This window comes from Mirounga angustirostris, unplaced genomic scaffold (genome assembly GCF_029215605.1).
Source record: "Mirounga angustirostris isolate CCGP_5_RB_7025 unplaced genomic scaffold, mMirAng1.0.hap1 SCAF_3, whole genome shotgun sequence".
Classification (NCBI taxonomy): domain Eukaryota; kingdom Metazoa; phylum Chordata; class Mammalia; order Carnivora; family Phocidae; genus Mirounga; species Mirounga angustirostris.
Window position 1 is genome coordinate 133,303,034 of NW_026991711.1, and position 22,866 is coordinate 133,325,899.

The following is a 22,866-nucleotide window of genomic DNA, read 5'->3' on the forward strand; positions in this document are numbered from 1 at the left end:
AGAGAAATAGTAGAGGTGTTGCTATTCTTCTATATGAAGATTGCACGGACTTAAAAAAAAGGGAAAGTAAGTATTCCTGTCTGACTTTGTGAGATTTTATTGTGCATCTCATTCTCTTAGCTTCGAAATGTTGATACTCTGCTCATGTTGGCCAATCGAGAGGCAGTGTCACATATCCCTATGTGGATCCCAAAGGGGATCAGAACACAGCAGGAGAGGTGCCAGAAAATTCTAAGACAGATAGATGTATGAAAGACTTTGAGGAGTTTGGTAACAAGCTCCCCGGACTGGAGTCATTGGACCTGCATTCTAGGCTAGTCTAATGGGTTTCTGCATCTAACCACTGTGATGGTGGGAGGCCAGTTAATGTTGGAGGCCTCAGTTGAGTAATTTCTCCAGTAAGGGATTTAAAATGGGCTTAGAATGGAAGGTTCATGTGCATTCCAGCTCTGACATTCTGCAACCCTGAGGGTCTCATTCAATCAAATCAGAAGAAGAGCCAGAGCATATTAAATTTTACTCATATGCAATGAAAAAGGCTGTAAATTCTAAAAATCACTCCATTTTTAATTTGCTACTTTAATAAAAAATTTTAGATTTATGTAACCCATTTCAATCTTTAAAACATTCTATTCCAATTAGAATCCGATTTTTATAGCTATGGAAAGAGATGCATGGAATAATTTAACCGATGTTACTGGACAAAATTAACATGAGAATATTCAGACTTCCTGCTCACCTATCTTACAAAAGAGACCCTATAATTAAATAACCAGCTCCATTTCCCCTTCCTCAACAACCTAATGAGGAACCTTTCCTTGCAGGTAGAGATAATAAAGGGGTATACATACTAACAGGCTGAGTGAGAAGGAGAGAAGAGAAGGGAAGGAGAAGGGAAGTTTGCTTTGTGGCAGAGAGATTGGAGGTGCTTAACCAACTGTGCCACGTGGAGAAAGTGACTAGAAGCTTGAAAGAGCATTTTAGTAGGTTTGTTGTGGACTAGTTATGGATCTCCCAAAGATGTAAAAACAAAATTTACTTCTTAACTCTTTATGGCTATCGAAATGTGCTTCTTGAATGTGACACAAATTCTAACACCAAATTATATGGTGCCAAGATTTTTGAGGACTGCCTGTGCTAAATGAAAATTAGAGATCTCATTCCAAATTGCTTCTAAGATCTTCTGCAGCTCAAACAGGACCCCTCCTGTCCATGCTTCTATTTCCTCTTGAATCTCCCTGGGTGCCTACCTGACAAATACTTTATGTGCTAGAGGTGCAAGGATGAGTTCAACATAGGCCTGTGGGCTTGGAAGAATTAGGTTGAGACTCTAACCAGCTACAGATTCGATGGTAACATTATTCCCCACCTCTTCCAACCCTCTGTGGTTCAAGTCCATTCTCTTTTTGCATCACTTTCTTTTCAACTCCGGCTATATTGTGCCAGTAGAATCTGATCATTCCCAGACTAACAACAATTTCATATGTGAGATGAGCCATGGTGTGTGGCTTCTGACCAGATGACCACAGCATGCCTGCTCTGCCTCCAGGAGGGAAGAAGTGAGGAAGGAAGCAGCTTTCTTCAACCCAGTCTTTATTCCAGAAGGAACAGCCTCCAAAGAGACTCGAGCCTGTATTTCACTAATCATCACAGTATCATCTGGCCTCCCCTCGCCTCAAGGGAGTCTGGAAAAGTAAAGACTTTACTTTACAGCCTCTGTAACAGAGGCCAGCAAAGGAAAGTGATGTAGAATTGGGGGTCAAACCAGCCAGCCTACGATACCCACCAGAACAACTTCTCGCATATTTAACGGTAAATACAACTTAGGGCGGCATCCCTTACCGGCAGCCTGCTAACTGGTTTCACAATAACATACAAAAACTATGAGGGCAAAAGACTTTTTAAAATTATGAAATGCTTTGTGAATGTTATCACGGGGTAGATTTAAATGATTAATTGGATTTTCATCTTCCAAGAACTTTTATTAAAACATCGCTCATCTCTTCGTTTGATTCCGTACTTGGTGTATTAGGAATACGTACTCTGGACAAATAAATTCAGAGTAGTTTCTTTCTTTCCTGTAATTATTCATAATAATCTTAGGCACTTGTTCTGGGTCACCTTGGATGAACATTTCCCTTTCTATCACCAGCCATTCTGTTGTTCTCAAATTTATCCTTCAGTATCTGAGAGTAGGAGTTGTACCTGAATCATACAAAGGAGGGAACTGCCAATTCACCAGCCATGCATTCTTCTTCTTTTTTCTCCTGCACATTCGGTCTTCGTGCTGCTTTATTGGGTTGAGTAGTTGCATCCAGACAGCTCCATGCCAATCACGTGTACCCTGATTACTCATTATGAGCCTTAGGATACCAGACATCTCGCTAATGAGCACATTATAATGCTGGCCAGTGTTAATTAGATGATAATCATGTGCACTGCTTTATTTACAGTCTATCCATTTAAATTAATTGGGCATTTAATTGAACACAGTGTGAAAGAAATTGGAATTGGGTTTTAAAGTTTATTTAAGTTATTTTCACCTCCCATCTCTTATAGGCAGGTGAGATTATTCACTTGATCTGGAAATTTAGAGCAAATACAAATGGACTAAATGCTTATTTTATAATGATACACACGCATATGTAAATTTATCTCAAGATGTGTTTGGAAACAGCAACCAAATTTGCAATTTTTTTATCTCCACTAACATACTTATGTGATCTGATTACAGAAAGATTCTGCATGCATAAGCGATATTAATAAATCCAACTCTTAGTTGGAAATATGAGGTGGGATCCTAAACCAACCTGATGGGAATGTTCTGGTATTTTCTTAGGATAGGAAATTTATATTTAATTCATGAATAAATATGTGGCAAACTATACCTAATTATGATCCTATGTATTTTCCTCTTTCAGGACACAATATCAAAATATCCCAGGGTTTACATTTTTAAATGAGTATATAATTGCCAAAAACTGCATGCATGAATGCACTACTAAATTCAAAGTGTCCTTTCATTGAAATAATTTCCTAAGAGCATATGTAGAGTACACCCAGAGTAACTATATGGAAAAAAGTTTCTTGACAAAATCATGCTCAAATAATAGCATATCTGATTTGTGGTCATCCACTCTCGTGCAATTTTGAGATGTATCAAATGACTCAAGATCTCTTCTCTAAATAAGGTGGGAAACACGCTGCTCCAGTTGTTTATAAGAATTGTTCATAGAAAAAAAGAACCCATAAACAGTTCTTCTAAATTAATTGAAAGAAAACATGTCTTGGGAAGAGAACTCAAGGGGATTAGATCAAATGGCAGTTTTTGCAGTTATATTGTGTTACATTAAACAATCTTAGTTTTCTCTCTTTGTTAACTCAAACAGGTAAATCAAGTAAAATAAATGATGTAAAGAATTTTAATCACTCTGATAAGGGCCAATATGATTCTGTTTGTAACTTCTGACATCAGAATGTTTGTTTCTGCTAGGTCTTATCATAATGCTAGTTAGTCCAAATGCGTCATGATCTTTAACTGAAACAAGTTTTACTAAGTTTCCAGGTATGGTATAAGAACATGTTCCAAGGGAGAAGCTGGGCTCATGTTTTTGTAAGACTCAAATCATGTAGGATCAATGGAGGCCCAAACCAGGAAATTCATGAAACTGGATATTCTAACCCTGTCTTTCCAATATAGTAGCTTCAGTCACATGTAGCTAGCAGGAACGTGACAAGTGGCTAGTCAGAGCTGGGCTGTGCTGTAAGTATAAATACACATCTGATTTTGAATATTTAATATGATGAAGGAAACTATCTTATTAATAATTTTTATCCTGATTACATGTATTAATAATGTTTTGTATATATTGGGTTAAATGAGATATATTATTAACATTAATTTCACCTGTTTCTTTTTTCCTTACTGTGACTAGAAAATTTAAAAGTACTGATGTAGTTTGCATTAGTGACTCATATTTTTATTGGAAGACACTGCTCTAACTTAATGGGTTAGTTGTCTTGGGGCTGACAAATTATTGACTACTTGTAAAAATTTAAAATGATTATTCAACCATGATGTATTGAGCTATCACTTTATACCAAGTACTGAGTAAATTACTGGGGATATTAGGAACCAAACACAGTCCCAGTCCTCAAGGACCACAGACATTTAGTATGTGCAGGGAGCTTTGTCCATGTAGAGGACAAATGGCTGGAAATAAAAGCTGCCAAAATTTTGGTAGAAATCTTTCCAGATATCTCTTTATGCATACAGGTACATATAAGCTCATAAACACAGACACATATACACACATAACAGATGTGTGAGGTGTGTGTGTATGTATATCTGTGTGTGTGTGTGTGTGTGTGTGTGTATGGATAGAGGGAGAGAGAGAGAGATGGACAGAGCATCATACCACTCATAATGATCAGAAACTCACTTCTGCACAACATATAATGGACATCATTCCACAAAAACAATATAGGTCAATATCATCATTTTGTTGGCTTCATGGTAAACATCACTATATATAGGTGTCTCAACTAATTTTATCTTTTCCCCATCCTCTTTTTTTGAGCTTTTAGATTATTTCCAAGTTATTCTGAGTAACGCAGGAAGAGAGAACCATGCTCACTTTTGTGATTAGAAATTTAGCATGCACTATGACAACTGGGATTCCTGGTGAATCTATTTTGGACTCCCCTTTTCCTGTGATGTGTCTTTCAAATCCAGTTCGGTATCTACTGTTTTAAATATTGTGCCTCTGTGCTATATTTTTTGTCCTTTTGTTTTAACTTTTTAACTTTATTTTTAAATTTAAGATATACATGTACATAAATCTTTCAGCTGCTTCTTTTGGTATTTACGTTCATCTTTTTAAAAAACTTATTTTTTCTAACTTTATTGAGATATAATTGACATAAAAGATTATATTTACCTTTGTCTCTTTTTTTTTTTAAAAGATTTTATTTATTTGAGAGAGAGAGACACAGCGAGAGGGAACACAAGCAGAGGGAGTGGGAGAGGGAGAAGCAGGCTTCCTGCCAAGAAGGGAGCCCGATGTGGGGCTCGATCCCAGGACTCTGGGATCATGACCTGAGCCGAAGGCAGACCCTTGACGACTGAGCCACCCAGGCGCCCCTTACCTTTGTCTCTTAAAGCAATATGTTTTATTGACATTTGCTTAAATTTTTTAAGTTTAATTGTTAAATTTAATTTTTAAATTTAATTAAATTTTTTAAATTTAATTTAAACAAATTGACATTTGTTTAAATTTGTTTAAATTTTTAAGTGTTTAATTTCTACCAGGGAATATGAGGAATACACCCATACCCAAGGAATATGAGGAATACACACAGATCCTCATGGTAGAAGCTATGCAAGCTTCCCCACACCTTTTTTCTCCCTTTCCATAACCTGTCTCTAATTTGGGTTTAGATCAGCATTCAGCATTTACATTGATATGGCTTTGTAAATAACATTCTTGGGTGGGTCATGTAGTGTAATATAAATATATTTCCTTTCATGTATAAGTTTTCTTTTACTCCAGAGTTAATAGTTAATAATCTTCTCTCTCTTTCTCTCTCTCTCTGTCTTTCTGCATTGCTAACTCATCGGCAAACTCTGCCAGGGGCAATGTCACCATAGTCTAGCAGCATCACATTTTTCCCTAGACACATCCCTTGTGGAACCTCATTTCCTTGTTTCAGTCAGGCTTGGCTGCTCACTGTGTCTCCAGCAAACCGGGTTCCTGGGATTTCCCTTCCTAATCATCCTGGATATTCCCATCACCTCATTCTTTTTTTTTTTTTTAAGATTTTATTTATTTATTCAAGAGAGAGAGAAGGAGAGAGTGAGGGAGAGGCAGAGGCAGAGGGAGACGCAGACTCCCCGATCAGCAGGGAGACTCAATCCCAGGACCCTGAGATCATGACCTGAGCCAAAGGCAAATGCTTAACCGACTGAGCCACCCAGGCACCCCCCCATCACCTCATTCTTGAGTTAGATCACCTGTTTCCTAGGTCCCATATCTTCCTCCTTCTTCATTTATTTTAGGGAAAGCCTTCTGTGGCTTCCTGAGAAAAGATGTATGGGGAGGGAAAGTTTTGAAACCTTACATGACTGAGAGTTTCTTTAGGCTTCTTTCACTCCTGAGAAGAGTTTTCTGGATATGGAATTCTAGAATGGAAATAATTTTCCCTCAGAATTTTGAAGGCAAATCTTTACATCTTCTGACTTTTAGTGTTATTGTCAAGAGATTCTATGTCATTATGATTCTTTATTATATGTAACATGTTCCGCCCTCTCCTGGAACATTTGACTATCTTCTTTTCCCAGTTTTCTAAGATTGCCTAATAGTGTGCCCACAGAGGATCTTTACTTATTTATTATATTCAACACTTGTTGAACCCATTCAAGTTGAAAGTTTATATTCTCCAGTTATAGGAAATACCTTTGGACCATTTAATAATTTACTCCCCTCTAATCTTTCTTTCTGGAACTGCAATTAGCTAATTATTATACCTCCTGGGTTGTTCCTCTAAAATTTTTCTTTTTCTTTTTTTCTACTTTTTGGCTCTATATTTTTGTCTTACCTTCAGGGAAATTTCCCCAACTTTGTCTTCCAATCCTTCAATTACTCTTTCTCCTGTAAACTTTTATTATTTGGGGTTATAGCATGAACCCATCCTGAAAACATTAGAAACTATAGAAAGACTTGAGATAAGTGTCAGATAGAACAGAGAAAGCAAGTACCCACATTATCTGAGAAACATTAATAATGTAAAATTGCAGAGACCAAATCTTTGCTAGTGACATAGGATGTGGGATAGATAGGGAAACATTGGCGCTCCCTGGTGTTGTAAAATAAATTTGCAACTTTATTTATTCTATATTTTTAAGGTTATAATCCTTTACCTTGTCCCTGAGCCTCAAAAAACAATTGTTTTCCCACATTATTTCAAGCCCTCTGTTGTCAACCTTATCCCGCTCATCAATAACTTTCAAGTACCTTATTTGAAAAATGACTCTTGTTCATTCATTTTTCACACCTCACACATTGCACTCCAGGAAACTGACAGCCTCCCAGCACGAAGCTTATGTTCTTCTTTGAAATGTGCACTTCCACAAACGGATTTTGTTCTCCTTTCTTCAATATTACAGGATGAGCCCATGCATACTGCAAAATTTAATTCCTTCTTGCAGGCATCTTTATTCTGCAATGTACTTGTCTCTGCCATTTTTCATGACTTAACTAAAGTGCTGTCCTCCACCCTCTCCCTCCCTGACTTGGCAACCATCAGTTCTTCTGACTTACCTAGTTACCTTGCTAAACCACCTTTATGGTTATTTACCAGGAAACACTGGACAGACACATAAATAATATACCTCATTATACAACAGCTCAAGCTTAATTTGTAGGCAGAATTTCACTTGTTGGCCATGGGAAGAAAACATATATACATCAAGTGCATTTGGGAAAGAGATAGAGCAGGAAGACATCTTGAGGGCAGGACGACTTGATAGGAACTGCTACTGAATTTTTCACTTCAGTTGTCAAGAGTTCTTTTTTTGTATTTTATCTGTATGTTCATTTTTGTGAACTCTTGTTTTTATTTAAATAGATGGGAATATCTCCTCATCTCATTATGTGAATTTATTGGCATTCTTTGACTGTTTTCCAAATCTTTGCATTGGCTCTGTTACCTCTAATATCATTGTTCTGGGCATTCTATTGTTGTCATTTTGTTTTTTGTGTTAAAATATTTCCTTAATGCCTGGTGATTCTTGACAATCTATTCCTATGGAAGAGTGAGACACTGAAAAGCCAATGGGTATGTGTTTTTGGCAGGCAGGCTTCAAGGTAGAGTAATTTGGTTGGGGAGTTTCTGTGGAGGATCTCTGCCCCTGATAGTCTCTTTTCTATAGTCTCTTTTATACCTCATTATTCCTCATTATGCCTCATAAAAGATAGTCTCTTTTCTTTTAACTGGATTAGCCAGTTTCCCCAGAGGCTACTCCTAAAATCTCCTGCCAGAGGAGGAGGGAGCTGGAATTTTTTTTTTCTGTTCATATATCACTTTATATTCAATCCCCTTGTCTTTAGCCACCCCTTCAAATGTGACTTGGGTCTCTAAGTGCATGTTTCTCAGTGAGCTTCCCCAATTCTTTTGCTAGAATTAGAGAAGGGCAGCCATCCTGCTGCAGGAGGGGTGTGTACTTCTGTTTCCATACAGGCAACCAATGCGGAGGGTGGTGACAAGGATTAAAGGCCTGGGATAGAGTCTTTGTCCCAGGTTGCTGTCCTTTGTCTCTCCAGTCTATTCATGAAATGAAGACAGTGCCTTTTATTTTTTTGTAGCTTCATATAGTGTTATACAAAAAAAGCCACACTGGCAGATTGTAGTGCAGTAAATGTTGACTCTACCACCCACCTACTACACCCTGAATCTATAAATCCACACTCCTAACCGGTAAGTCCCTGCAAATACTTGCCCCTTTCTGCCTTTCTCAGCCTGAGAGCCCTCCTTTTCCTGTCCCCATCCTTAGAGATGAATGAATCTGCTTTCACTTGCAAGAAAACTTTAGTCAAGAAATAGTTGGTTGTCAGTCCTCCTGTTCTTTTCACATATGACCTTGGTCCAGCTTGATAAACAGGCACTGAGTGCCTATTGTGAGTGCACTAGGCTCTCTGTACACTGAAGTTTCTAAAATTTGAAGGATAGTCCTCTGCCTTGAGGAATTCAAAGTCTCATTCACTCTGTGACTTCTTGTTGATTCCCATGTAGTAACTGGGACTGGCTTCTGCATGGAGAAAGCCACTGGGTAATGGCTGAGCACCTGCTTGACATTGGATTCTCACTCACACTAACCCTAGTTTCTTTCATTTTCTATATACAGATTTTTAAAACTAAGATATTATTGAAGGTCATTAGAAATTAGCTTGGATCCCAGTGTATGACAATGTCTGTAAAAGTAAAATATTATCACTTCTCCTTAAAGAAAAAAAAAAACCCACGGCCCTCCTGTAATTGGCGCCTCATCTGTGCACGACGTTCTTGAGTCAGCTCAGCTGATGGGGGCTCCTGTGGTGACGAGTTTGTAGTAGGCTCCTTTCTGGTCCATCAGTTCTTCATGGGTCCCCTTTTCAATCACTTTCCCCTGTGACATGACAGCAATGATATCTGAGTTTTGGATGGTAGACAAACGATGAGCGATGACAATGCAGGTCCGACCTTCTCTGGCTTTGTCCAGGGCGGCCTGCACCATCTGCAAAGAGAAGGTGGAAAGCTGATGCAAAGACACACGTTTGTTCCTTGGCCCAACATTGCAAGAATTCTGCTGAACGCTACTTGAGTAACATTGTGATAAACAGGGGTTAAACCCAAAGGTTTGACAGGAGGGCAAGGATGACACACGTATTTGCTGACTGCAATGCATCAGTGATTTCAATTGCGTTCTACAAGCTGAGAAATTTCAGTGAAGCAAGAATGAAGCAAACTGGAGGTCACTATGTAATTTTACAATACTTGATGGTCTAGTTGGCAAAAATGAAACCAAGGAAACCGTGTAAGATAGCAGTTAAGTGGTCATTACTGATACTGTTCTTCATTGAGGACATTTTAGTTCTCTCCAAAATGGATCCTGATTTTTAAGGAGTTAATTGTAAATGGTAAATTTCGTCATTCTGTTTTGCCCAATTGCATTTGCTTTCATGCAAGCTGCACATTAGGTACCACCTCTTACTTTGTGTTGTATGCTATCTACCTGCTCTGCTGTGTAACTTCGAAATTATAAAATATGAAATGCCTTACAGATGACCTAGATTACTTTATTTCACTTAAGAAAGCTAATTACTTACCCTTGAAAAAGTGTCACCTAGCTTAGACAGTCTTAAAAACAATTCTTATTTTAAAGTTAAAATACAATTTTTTATTTGAAACAATCCCATTTTGCCTCACTTCCTCTCGATTATTGTCTTTTTGTTCCACCAAGTAGTGCCATTTATACTGTCCATGAATCAGGAAATTGAAAATAGTGCCATTTTATAAGGGCATATATTACAGCAAAAGCCTCATTTATAATGATCTAAGGGACTTTAGAAAATCAATACATACCTTTTCACTCTCTGTGTCTAAGGCAGAAGTGGCTTCATCTAGCAGCAGGATTTTAGGGTCTCGTACAATGGCCCGAGCAATAGCAATACGTTGTTTCTCTCCTCGAGATAGCTGAGACCCTTGGGCCCCAACATTAGTTTCATATTTCTGGAAAAAGTATGGTAAGTTTGAGACGCAGGAACAGTCATTGCTCCTATGCTGTATGGAGCCCACCTCAAGGACCTCTCTGTGGATTTAAACAATTTTTTTGTTTTTTGAAATTGGGAATACTAAATGAGTCCTTCTCTAAAGGATGTCAAATCCACTTAGGGATATAAGAAAAATATGGGGTTTGTTGGGAAAATAGGGGATTTTATGTCCCCTTCTCTGCATTTATTTTAAGTTTGTTTTTTTTTTGTTTTTTTTTTCCTTTTTCCCTGTCTATGAGATCTCTCTGATTTAAAATTCCCTGATTTCCAAACTCTTGTCTGGAAGATCTTCCCAAGGTGGAATGATGCAAGGGCCCTTTGCGAGATCTTCTGGTTCATCCTCTTATGAGAAGGCATCCTTCTGGATCACAAGCCTATGTGCGAAACTCCACTCTGCTGCTTATTAGCATGAAAAATTATTTAAATTTCTTTGAGCGCCAACTTGTCTGAAAAATGCAGATATTAATAACTAGTTCATATATTTGTTGTTTTAGGTGACGTTATGAAGGAAAATCCCTAACTAGATGCCTGGCATGGCTACATAAAAAAATAGTTAACATTCACAGAATATTTACCATGCTTTGGGTATTGTGTTAACTATTCCAGGCAGATGATCATTTAACATTCACAGAAATAATTTTCTCCCTACTTTACGGGTTATAAAACTTAGGCACAGACAGGTAAGAACATTGTGCAAAGACAAACAAGTACAAAGCAGTGAAGGTGAACTCTAAATCCAGGTGCGTCTTGTTTCTGAGACTTTGCCCTTGACCACTACTCTCCCCTGCCTTCCACAACAAGCGTGTGTCCTCCCCGTTTCCCCTGTTTCCTGACAAATGCTAACCAGCCAAGGGAGACTTCTGACAGCCTGCTCTGCCCTCGTGGAGGGACAGTGCTCAGTGAAGGGTACGATGGGTAAATCTGTATGAGAAAGAGGCCATAAACTGCCTCCAAGCCACTGTCTCCCACAAAATGAGGACGTGCTCAGCAAAGATTCGTGGAACAAATGAATCTCTCAGGGACACACGAGCTTTGCTTTTCGTTCAGTAATTTCTACATGCTTATGGATTACACTACCCAGGCTAGAACCAGGCTAAGACAGGAGGCTTTGTGAAAAAGAACAAAGGAAAAAGCCCACCACAAACAGCACAAAATTTATAAACATAATCACTTACAAAGAAAAGTAATTTCCCAGTGGTATTTAAAAGAAGGGGAAAAGGTGAAAAGTTTGCTTCCTAAAATTTCATTTCCTTGTGTTAATTTTCTCTGTGATCGACCCCCAAGAGGCTCTTGGTGGATGGAAAAATGCAGAGTCAATATTGTACTAAGTTCAAACTTGGCTCTGGAAAAGTGAGAAGCACGAAGGCAGATGCAACTCACCCCACCACGCACAGTATATGCTGCCAAGTAATGCAATCATGATAATGACCATAATAATGGCCGCAGTTTTCTTTGGATGGCTATTATGTGTATGCTTTCATTTTAATGTTATTTTGTGCATTTTGCCGATGACCGAGTCTCATAAAAGATAAGCGACTGTAACAGAGTTAGTAAGTGGCAGAGTTTGAGTTCAAAGCTGTACCTGCTCCAAATCTCAGGATTGTTTCCCACCTTGCTACACCGATGCTCAGTGTAGTCGTGCTTTAAGTGCAATAAGTTTCATGGCGTCTTTTGCACTGGATAATATAATACTTTCCAACACTAAAGAGTATGCTGATGACAGATATTTATTTTGCTTAAAAGACAGAGGCAATCCCGGGGCACCAGGAAATGACCCGTGTTGCCTTTGACCCTCTCCTTGAGCCATAATCATAACACTTTCGGGCCATTCTACCTCTACCCATCCCCGTCTCCCATAGGGAAGGACTCTGACCTAGTCCTCACCTCTGGGAGGGACATGATGAAGTCATGCAGCTGTGCCCGCTTTGCGGCCTCTATGACTTTTTCCTTGGGGATTTCTTTGGTGTTGTCTCCATACTTGATATTGTCCATGATGCTACAGGCAAACAACACTGGCTCCTGGGAAACAATCCCGATGTTCGAGCGGAGAAACTGGACATTGACTTTTTTGCTGTCATGTCCGTCTATCATCTGCCAATAGAGGGGACCAGCAGAGCATTAAGTTTTAGAATTCCAGCAGCGAGGAAAGTTCATATTCTAGAGGTAGTATTATACAAGACATTTGCTTTGCTTATGAGATAAAAATCCCAGGAATCTTATAAAGAAGTTATGTTGCTTTTGACCTCTGGAGGGAGTGTGTGTCAAGAGTGGTGCCAAGTTATGATCAGACTATGGTTTTGGTTGTTTCCCAAACTCTAGCCTTACAGGCAGTACAAACCAGAAAGGCACTCGGGACAGTATTTTGTTAAAAAAAAATTTCCCTTTATACGTTGGTGCAGCACATCCTCTACAAGTATGAAGAATTACTCAATTTTGAGACTCCACACGTTATGAAACAGGCTCTTCTGGGGGCGCCTGGGTGGCTCAGTCATTAAGCGTCTGCCTTCGGCTCAGGTCATGATCCCAGGGTCCTGGGATGCAGCCCCACGTCGGGCTCCCTGCTCAGCGGGGAACCTGCTTCTCCCTCTCCCTCTGCCGCTCCCCCTGCTTGTGCTCTCTCTCTATCTCTCTGTCAAATAAATAAATTTTAAAAATCTTAAAAAAAAAAAAGGCTCTTCTATGTAAAACCATTGGACAGTATAAGAATTAAAGCTGTTTCCTTGATTTTACTGACACTAACATAATAGACCCAAGTAAGAAACGAGTATATTTATTCACTTAGTCAGTCAACAAACATATATTGAATTTCCTGCCACAAGGGCACCAAACTAGGCAGTCTTTTGGCTGCTATATAATGAAAAAATAATCTCTGTGTTCTTGTTGTTCGTGGGCTAGACCCTTGAGTACAGGAACTCAAATATCTACCATTTGAGCTGTTTCACTTAAAATCCTTAAGATAGTAAAGGTACGGTATTTCTAACATACCACTATAAAGTGTTTGGCCTTCTGATTTCAGAAAAAGATTATGTTAAATGCTGTGAACATATGATATTTTAGATAAATACTCAACAATGGAAAAAGCAAACACCAGTGGGAAAAAATGTAGGGCATTCCTCAGCAATTAGCCCTGGCTCATCTTCCTCTGCTTATTTTCCATAGTACTTATATATTGCAAAGCACAATCTGATACCTAATTAAGTACTGGAGCTGTTTGCTAATTATTGTACATGAGATAGTATCGTAAGCTCCTAAAAGACAGAAGACATGCTTCACGTTCCTTAGACTCTCCCACGGGGCCTAACACAGTACTGCATATCACAGGAATTAAATGTTGAAAACATTGAAAGTTGCATTTGGTAGCTTCCTTAAAAGCAAAGACAATTTTTAAAAATTGCATAAAAGGTGGTATCTTTCCCCTTGAAAAAAGTTCGCAGAAATGTTTTACAGTGATACAATAAAATATATTGTATTTATGAGATGTAAGGAATCATGCTGATTTCTTCATGGGCATTGCTTCCTACCTATGACCAGAACAGGCACTGAGCACATTGAGAGAAATATACTTAATGTATATGTTAATGTTGGAAAGGTCAAACGTGAAGGATTTGGATCCCTGTATGTCTCATAGCTCACAGTCTACCTGGGGTGATAGATGGGATGATCTGACATTTTGGGAAACTGGACCCTCTCCTTTGCAGAGATCAGACCCCAGTGCAATGTGCTTTCTAGGTTCCTCAATCACTATGTACTTTTAAACACATTAAAATCTTTATACCTAAAATTAATTAAAAAGTGATTATAAATTATATATAATCAACTCTTACTCCTTATTTGCATAATTTCCTGGATTCTACCACTATCTGTTCACTTGTTTCTTTGTTTTGCTTTATGCAGGGGACTCTTTAGTTGCCTCCTTCGAGTTTCTCTCAGCATTTCTCCTCATAATGTGACCTGTCCTCATTGCAATGAAGATCATACCACCCAGGGAACTCAAAAAGGCCTTTTTTCTCCCAAAATATCAGAATTCAGCACTCTATCAACTGGGGAGCAGAATAAAACATTTTCAGACCTATGCCTCTGAATCATTTCTTAGAAAACTACTAGTGGATGCACTCCAACAAAATGAAAGTGAAACCCAAGAAAGAGGAAGATACGGGAATTAGGAAATGATGGATCTAATCCTAAGAAAACAGGCAGGAAACTCACAGGGTGACAAGTGTTCGGCAGCCACAGGTTGTAATTAGTCCAGGCAGTGACAGGCATGAGAGAAAAAAGCTGGTCCTTCAGAAAAGGTAGCAGGATAGAGACATGGGAAGAATACAAACATTTTATAAAGGCAGAGGGTGCAAGAAAAAAGAAAGCCTTTCAGAAAACGATCAAGAAAGAAAATGTAATGCTGATGTATCTCACCACTTGACTATGGGATGAACAATATTTACATAATCACAACAAAAGTCGTCAGTTGATTTTTAACTTTTAGAGTCAGCCTAGAGTGAAAGCGTGAAAGATAATAAATGCTTTAAACAGAATGTTAGTGTTCTGCATTTTGATAATATAAAAGTACAGTTATTAGGACTGGAGAAATAAAAGGAGGGAGGAAGGGGTGAAAATAAACATAGGATTGCTACTATCCTCATATCAAAAAAAATGAGAATTCAAGAGATACTATCTGTAGGTGGTGGAAAAGAAGCAGAATTATATTAATTAAATTTATAAGCAGAGAAACCGTTTAAAGTGATATATCTATATTGGGAGGAGGTGCGTAAAAAGAGGGAGAGTGGGAAGGGTAAGCTAAATTTCCATCTCTTGAGAGTAAGTCAACAGAGAGTCTGAATCTGTTAAATCGTGAAACAGCTGCGTAATCATATTCTGTAGAGACATTGAGGTAATCATTGAAAGATCTAAAAACATCGTGTAGTTAAAAATAGCTGTCTTTACAGAGAAATGGGAAATGGTGGAAAGGGTAGAATAAGAGGTTGCTTTTTATTACAAATCTTTCCTATTTTATTTTGTATTCCTCTGCATATATTATTAGAAAAAGGGCAGAAAAGAGGAAGAAATGCTCTGGAAAAGGAGAAACAAAGCAGTTCACCAATTTTTCAAATCTCCTTGCCAAAGCTTTGTTGGCACATAACTACCAATTTGAGTTCTTTATGTCATATAGACATAAGCTTCTCGAACCAGGATTGTGTCAGGTTTTTCGTACTCAACCTCCCCCCCAACTTATTTATCATTGCGTTACTTATCACCCCGTCAGTTTTTCCCTTCGCGCTCACTAGTTTCCTGATTAGTTTGCACTTTCTGCTCCATTTAGAGGTAAGTGAACACTTCTGTTAAACACACTCATCTCCAGCTTTGCCGTGCGCCCAGTTTGCTTTGTCTAACTAGCCAGCAGGCCATCTGGAACTGGGAAGAATATGATGTTAGAAAGTGTGAGGTAGAATCAGGTCAACCAGCAAATGACTGGAACTGGAAAATATCCACAGGGCTAAGTGTCCGAGGCAAGCACTTTAGAGTGAATCCGGCAAGGCGGGATCTTGAAACCATTTTGAAGGGGTTGGAGATATTCTGCAGAAAGTACAATTCTCTAAGGCATTTGCATTGCTTACCACCTTCCCTTGGTCAGGATCATAGAAACGCTCCAGCAGCTGAATACTCGTGCTCTTGCCACATCCACTGCTTCCAACAAAGGCCAGCGTTTGACCTGGACGAACCGATACTGAGAGACCGTTCAGAACTTGTATATCAGGTCGAGAAGGGTATGTAAATTTACAGTCAACAAAATCAATCTGGCCCTGGAAGTTGTCCTGTGGATGGGAAGATGGGACTTACATAGGTTCCTACTAGAATCCAGAATACTGAAAATGCACCTAATCTGAGTTTTAAGTCCTTGCTTAAGGTACCTTCAACAGCACGCAGCCATAGTGCAAAGTCTAAAGACAGCCACTTGATGAAATGCCATTCTGTTCCCTATTCTGGCAGGTAGAGAATAAAGGGAGGTTTGAGCAGTGAAATGAAAGATATGTGACCTCTCATTCCCATCCTAACCTAAAGGGATTTCCTCGTCATCCTTTCTTGGACATTCTGAATGGAAAAGAACAAATAGAAGATATGATTCCATCACAGAAGCCAGGAACTGTCCAAACCCCTAGAGTTCTGCTCCCCCTGAAGATTTCTAATACTAGCATTATGCTTCAAATGACTCAGAAAGTTACTTGCACCTTGTATTGCAAAGGTAGATACCTTCAGTTGGACTATCTGAATTATGAATTCCAGAAAGGGATAGAATTTAATAACAACAGGAGGAACAGGTCACTTGACCAATTTACAAAGATTTCTGAATTTTGTTCAGCTTTACTAGGCTTTAGTTTTGTTTTGTTCTCTTGAAAACACTGGAATATTAAAAAAAATAGGCAGGGAAGATTAAAAAACATCTGTGAGGACTATCAGAAGAAAAGATATTTTGTTGAGATCAAATTAGTGTTCTGGGGGTCCACACGAGCTAAAACTTGAGCCTAGATAAACATGAATTGAATCAATATTATTGGACAGGAAGAACTGGTGTTTCTACATCCCATACTAGAACATTGGTAGAAAACATGGTGGTTGGGTAGGTCTCAAAAGATATCCAGCTTCATTCATTCTGGAACTAAGTGTGTTTTATATTACACAGAGTTTAGCATTTACTGGATATCATTGCCTTATTCAAATGCCAGCTTTATGAATAATTTTAATGCTAATTTACTTCATTCCTTTACATTTATAAATCTACTGTCTGTGCATTCTGAGTGCATATGAATGAACCCATAAACTGCAGGAACTGAAAAACTAAGTGGTATCTTCTGACCAGCTCCAAAGGCTGTTCTGCACACACACACACCCATAAGCACAGTGCCCCCCCAACTCCCTCCTTATCCCCCTCAGTACTTACCCACTTTTCACCTGCACTACTGTACACCTTGACTGGGGGGTGTCGGTCCAGCAGTTGAAAAAAGCGTGCAGCTGATATCTTGGCTTTGGCATAACTAGGGGTGTAAGAGGAGGCTCTTCCAAGAGCTGTTGCACTCAGTACAACTGAAGAGATCACCCTGCAATAGACCAGACACCCGGGTAAAGAAGGAGTGTGGGGTGGTTGGTATGACAGCCTAAGAGGAAGGTATGGGGGGGTCCGGCCCTGGTTCTGCTAGGAAAGAACGGAGCAGCCTTGAGCAGGTTGCCTTAGACTTGTCTGGGAATGGGGGCTTGGAGAGACTAGCAGTTTGCAATGAGTTCTATGTAAAAATGGTGAGGGGAGAATCGCACAAGTGGTGTTCACACCTCCAAACCCTGCTTTAGCTACTATAGCCTCTTTTTCAAAAACTTGTTTGGGGAAAAAAAAAAGACTTCTTAAAAAAAAAAAAAAAAAGGAGGGAAGGGGTTTGAAAGATCACCAGATTGGGTTGAGTTCTTACAAAGCTAACATTCTTTGAATCTATGGTAAGTTTTGAAAAAGACAATGATTAGTGATATAAGCATCCTTCTGTACCAAGCATGCGTGTCATTCATGCTTCAGACACCATGGGAAAGATACAATTGTCTGTTTGCTTCTAAAACTTTTAACTATATTCACTGGGTGCATAATTAATGAGCAAATGGGTGAGTGAATACATGAGTGATTAATATGGTGACAGACAGCTCCCGTGCTGTAGAGATGAAGATTCGAGGGGCATCCTCTGGTTGACCACCTGCATCACCATGCACAGAGGGCCTGCCTCAGTGGTGGTGGAGGGCAGTGTGTTTGTGTGTTTTACTGCTCAGTTCATAAGCAAGGAATTCTTTTAGGCCAGATTTGCAAACCCAAACATCTCTAGGAGCCCAGCCCAAAACTTAAAGCAATGAAAAGCACCTGGAATAAAATGAGAAATGGTGGAAGGTGTTCCTTTTCACCTTCTACCTTTCACCAGTTTTTTAAGAGAAGCCAGAAGTTGGGAATTTTCTATAGTTTCCCAATTTTTACATGTTGGCAAATAATTCTTCAAATATCTCACAGAAACTAACAAGTCAACAGTTTGTGATTTCTGATTTGGGGGTTCACAGCTCTCAATATGCCAAAATTTAGAAAAGAGGCTTTCCTGATTAGGGTGGGTCGAGCAGGGCAGGAGAAAATTTTCTTCTATATTTCTAGAAGAAATCTAGAAGGCAAGAAGACTCATAGCTTGAGAATGACCCCAAAAGAACAAATTTCTGTTGGGACCACTTTTCCTAATGTCCTCCCAAGGCCTTCCCAGACAACCTCTCTCTCATCCCTCTAACATCCCCCACCCCACCACATTATAGCCATATACACCCACCCCCAGTCCCTTGGTACCCTGACACCCTTTGGCTCTCACCTCTAGAAATATGAGAAACTAATCTTATCAGAAGAGCAGATGCAGACTATAAGAAAGGAACATAATTCCCCTGTCCTGGCCTTTGCTGTCTCTACCTGGGAGGATTAAGGGGGAAACATGCCCTTCTTGCAAGAAGTAGAGTTCAGATAAGATGGTTCAAAGAACTCTCTGATTCAAGGCCTCTAGATTTTCTTAGCGTTAACCAGTATGACAGACTGTGTAAATGGTTCATTTATCCTATTACTCTGAACAAATCCCTTGGCAATATGACTTTTTTACTCCTCTGTGATACTGTGATTTATAGTAAGAAACATCTATGTGGTCTTTGGCTCCCATTCCTGGCACAGAGCTCTTAAATCCTTGGAAGTTCCTAAATTTGGAGAGCGATCAAGGTGTCTTTGGTTATGTTAATGAGGTGACTTTGGAAGGCCGCTAGTTGCCAAGGGAAGTAACCACACAACTAGAGAGGTGGAAATTTCAGTCCTATCCCTGCCCCCGACCTCTGGAAAGGTAGGGTGTCTGAAGGGTCTAAGGAAGGTGATATGGGCAGTCTTGGCAGGACGGAGCCCTTAACCTGTGGGATCCGACGCTATCTCCTGGTAGATGGTGTCAGAATTAAGTTGGGATCCATCAGGGTTCAGAAGTGTGTGTGTGACAGCAGTGTGACCGTAAAGGAGAAACACACTCAGGTCCTCTCATTAAAAGGTAGATTCCATTCTCTTTTCTTTAAATCTGGGCTTGGTTGTATGACTTTCCTCGGCCAAAGAGATCTTTGAAAATGTGATACCCACAGGGACTCGAAACGTGCTTTCCCACTGCACAACGGGGCTTGCTCTCTTTTGTTGTGCTTGGAATACTGAGACCGTGATATGAAGAAAGGCATGCAGAAGCCTGACTGAATCAGTCTAGTCCAGAACAACCACCCTGACAACCCACAGAATCTTGACAAATCATAAATCCAACTGTTTAAGACACCAAGGTTGGTGTGGTTTGTCAAGCAGCAAAGCCTACCTTACAGAGCCAGGCTATTCCTCCCTAGAGTGCTGGTCTTTTATGACCTTGGCCTGATAGTCCTCACCTGAACACATAGGTGAAATGGAGCCCTTCGTTGGGGATTAAGTAACCTCCGTATCTGTAGGAAGCAGAATTAGCAACAAACACTATGCACTGGGAAAAACCAAAGCATAATCCATAAACATTCGCTTTTCGAAAGGCGGTCTTGAATGGCTTCTCCAGCTCAACCTCAAATGCTTCAATAAACTGCCTCTCCTTTCCAATCCCAGCAACAGTGCGGATATTACTGAGAGCTTCATTCGTAATCTGAAAAGTGAAAAAGAATCTTAGGAACAAAAGAGCAGAAATAACTACTCTCATGACATTTCAGCTGCCACATGGACTCGATCTGGTGCAAATGGCAGAAGATGGTATGAATCTGCGGCGGAAGCATCATCTGGGAACACAAAGAAGTTGTCTGAGGTCAGCTTACCTGGATCATGAGTTGGCTAACCTCAAGTTCTACTTAATACTAACATGGCTTTTTTGCCTCCACTTGTTGTAGAAGAGAAAAGGGGAAAGATGTACCCACACTGATCCTTGAAAGCTTTTAGCTCTTTTGTGAATTTATTTGAAATGTCTAAAACGATAACTTTAGATGTCTTCCGGCACAAAAGATACTGAACAATGTAAGTTCAAAATACGATTCTATTTTCTTAAAAAATTAATCTGACCGGGGCACCTGGGTCGCTCAGTCGTTAAGCGTCTGCCTTCAGCTCAGGTCATGGTCCCAGGGTCCTGGGATCGAGCCCCGCATCGGGCTCCCTGCTCGGCGGGAAGCCTGCCTCTCCCTCTCCCACTCCCCCTGCTTGTGTTCCCTCTCCTGCTGTGTCTCTCTCTGTCAAATAAATAAATAAAATCTTTAAAAAAAATTAATCTGACCAAATATTATATAAGTATAAAGTTGATCTTTAGTCTATACTATGAATTTGTATTTGTTTCAGTCCGTACACTAGGGTAAATCATCACTGTTTCTGAATTGGCATTTCCTATCCTAAAATAGCACAGAGGTGGGCCACTCTGTCCCATTGGTATATGAAATCTTCTTGGCTTCTGTCTACTTGGGTGATGTTCACATTTCCTCCCTTAAGAGACAAAACCTAGATAACAGTAAATTTGTTAAAAGAGTAAAGGTGTGTATATGCGTGTGCATGATTTCTTATATCTGATAAATGTTTATGCCACCATCTCCTCATTTACCCGATAACCAGATATTCATTAGGACACACTTTTAAAAGTGCATCACTGAAAACTAAGAGTAATCGAGACCTAAACTGAATGTCATAGTTCCATTTGGGAAAGACATTTGTTATAAGTCTAGCAGACACTAAAGTGTGAAAATTAAAAGTGTGTGCCATTCAAAAGAAGATAGCACCTCTCTCTGTGGGCAGCATGACCTGCGGAAACCATTTAGCTAAGAAACCAAGCAAACAGAAAACTGAAGTCTCCACTCTTGTGAATGAGAATACACCGAATTGGGAGGTGGAGAAAATAACCATTGGAGAGGAAATTGAATATGTAACCCACTCTGTTTGCCCCGCTGTTTCTCTACGCCTGCTCACACTCACCGCATCAGAGCTTTATTGCCACAGCTTAAAAAAGGCTAGTGGGAGGCTTCCAAGGATGAACGTTTGTAGGCTAACAGCTTCCTTAAGTCTATCTGTACTACTCATCCTTAAGGGTTTGTCTGACAGCCACTGAGCTGTAAGCAGTTTGAAAATTGGGTCTGTAAGATTACCTGGCCGGCGATCTCCAGAGCCTCCTTGTCTTGAGAGGCAAATCCTGTCAACATTCTGGTCTGTATGGCTCCCGATAAAGCCAAGAAGGGAAAGAAGCACATTATGACCAGGCTTAGCTTCCAGCTAAAGAAGAAGGCAATGATCATGGCCACAGTGATGTTAGTGAAGGAACTGACCATCATTCCGATTTGAGAGCCGGCTGCCTGCAAACCAAAAGCAATCAACCGATCTGAGACACACAGTCTCTTTTACCAAATATCACTATGTGAAAAGGCAATTTTATACAAAAAAAAAAGAAATTATTCTGATAAAATGTGCATAACATGATGTTTCTCATTTTAGCCGTTCATAAGTATAAAATTCTGTGGCATTAAATATATTGTGTTGTGTAACCATCACTATCATCTATGCCTAAAATCTTTTTATCATCTACAACAAGAATCTGTACCCATTAAATAATAACCCCTCTTCCTCCCTCTCCCTAGCCCCTGACAACCTCTATTCTACTTTCTGTCTCTATAAATTTGCCTCTTCTGAGTATCTAAGTGGAATCGTACAATAGCCTTCTGTGTCTAGCTTATTTTACTAAGCATAACATTTTCAAGGTCCATCCATGTTGTAGCACATATCAGAATTCCATTCCTTGAAAAGCTGAATAATATTTCTTTATATGTATGTACCACACTGCGTTTATCCATTCATCTGTTGATGGACGCTTGCATTGTTTCACCTTTTGACCATATGAATAATGCTGCTATGAGCATTGATGTACAAATACCTGTTTGTGTCCCTGCTTTCCTTCTTTTGGATATATGCCTAGGAGTGGAATTACTGGGTCATTCGGTAGTTCTATGTTTAAAAAGATTTTTTTAAAATAATGAGCTCCCTAATGCACTTGAAGACTGGATTAAGAAAAGTCCATTTTATTCACAGCTTTGTGGAAGCTCATCTATTGACTAATTCATTTCATGGGAGTCAGAGTTAGAGCGGTCAGTATGAGACTAATTCAGCCCTGTAAAATGGTTACAATGGTAAATTTTATGTTTTGTATAATACAGCATGCATGTATGTCAGGTGACTAGGGATTTGGTCTGCTTGAAAATACCCAGGCCTTGGTCTTATGGTAATATTTCTGATTATTCGGTGAAGACTGATGCTTGTTCTTTAATTATAGTTTTGAAATTTGTACAAGACTATTATAAGAGCCCACTTTGATTCTCATTGAAGTTAACCTGCTCATTGGTACAAAATCACATGCTGACTTAATAACTAGCTGTTCAGTCAACACAAAATGGAGAAAACGGATTCATTCTCAATATAGGTGGAGAATGGACACTGGTGGTAATTACTATTTATAAGCAAAATTATTTGATGGTTCCAACTCTTCTTTCAGTTGCA

At 39.4% G+C, this 22,866-nt stretch overlaps 1 protein-coding gene across 1 annotated transcript in view; it reads right to left on the reverse strand.

Annotated features, from left to right (window-relative positions):
• Nucleotides 1-8,329: 8,329 nt before the first annotated feature.
• ABCB11 (ATP binding cassette subfamily B member 11) overlaps nt 8,330-22,866 on the reverse strand; it is a 78,986-nt gene continuing 64,449 nt past the window's right edge. The window contains exons 21-27 of the mRNA XM_045868488.2: nt 21,468-21,671; nt 19,755-19,996; nt 17,239-17,395; nt 15,917-16,114; nt 12,192-12,398; nt 10,120-10,266; nt 8,330-9,271 (exon numbers count right to left, since the gene is read on the reverse strand). Coding sequence (XP_045724444.1) covers nt 9,071-9,271; nt 10,120-10,266; nt 12,192-12,398; nt 15,917-16,114; nt 17,239-17,395; nt 19,755-19,996; nt 21,468-21,671 — 1,356 coding nt within the window. The 3' untranslated portion in view covers nt 8,330-9,070. The remainder of the gene's footprint in view (nt 9,272-10,119; nt 10,267-12,191; nt 12,399-15,916; nt 16,115-17,238; nt 17,396-19,754; nt 19,997-21,467; nt 21,672-22,866) is intronic.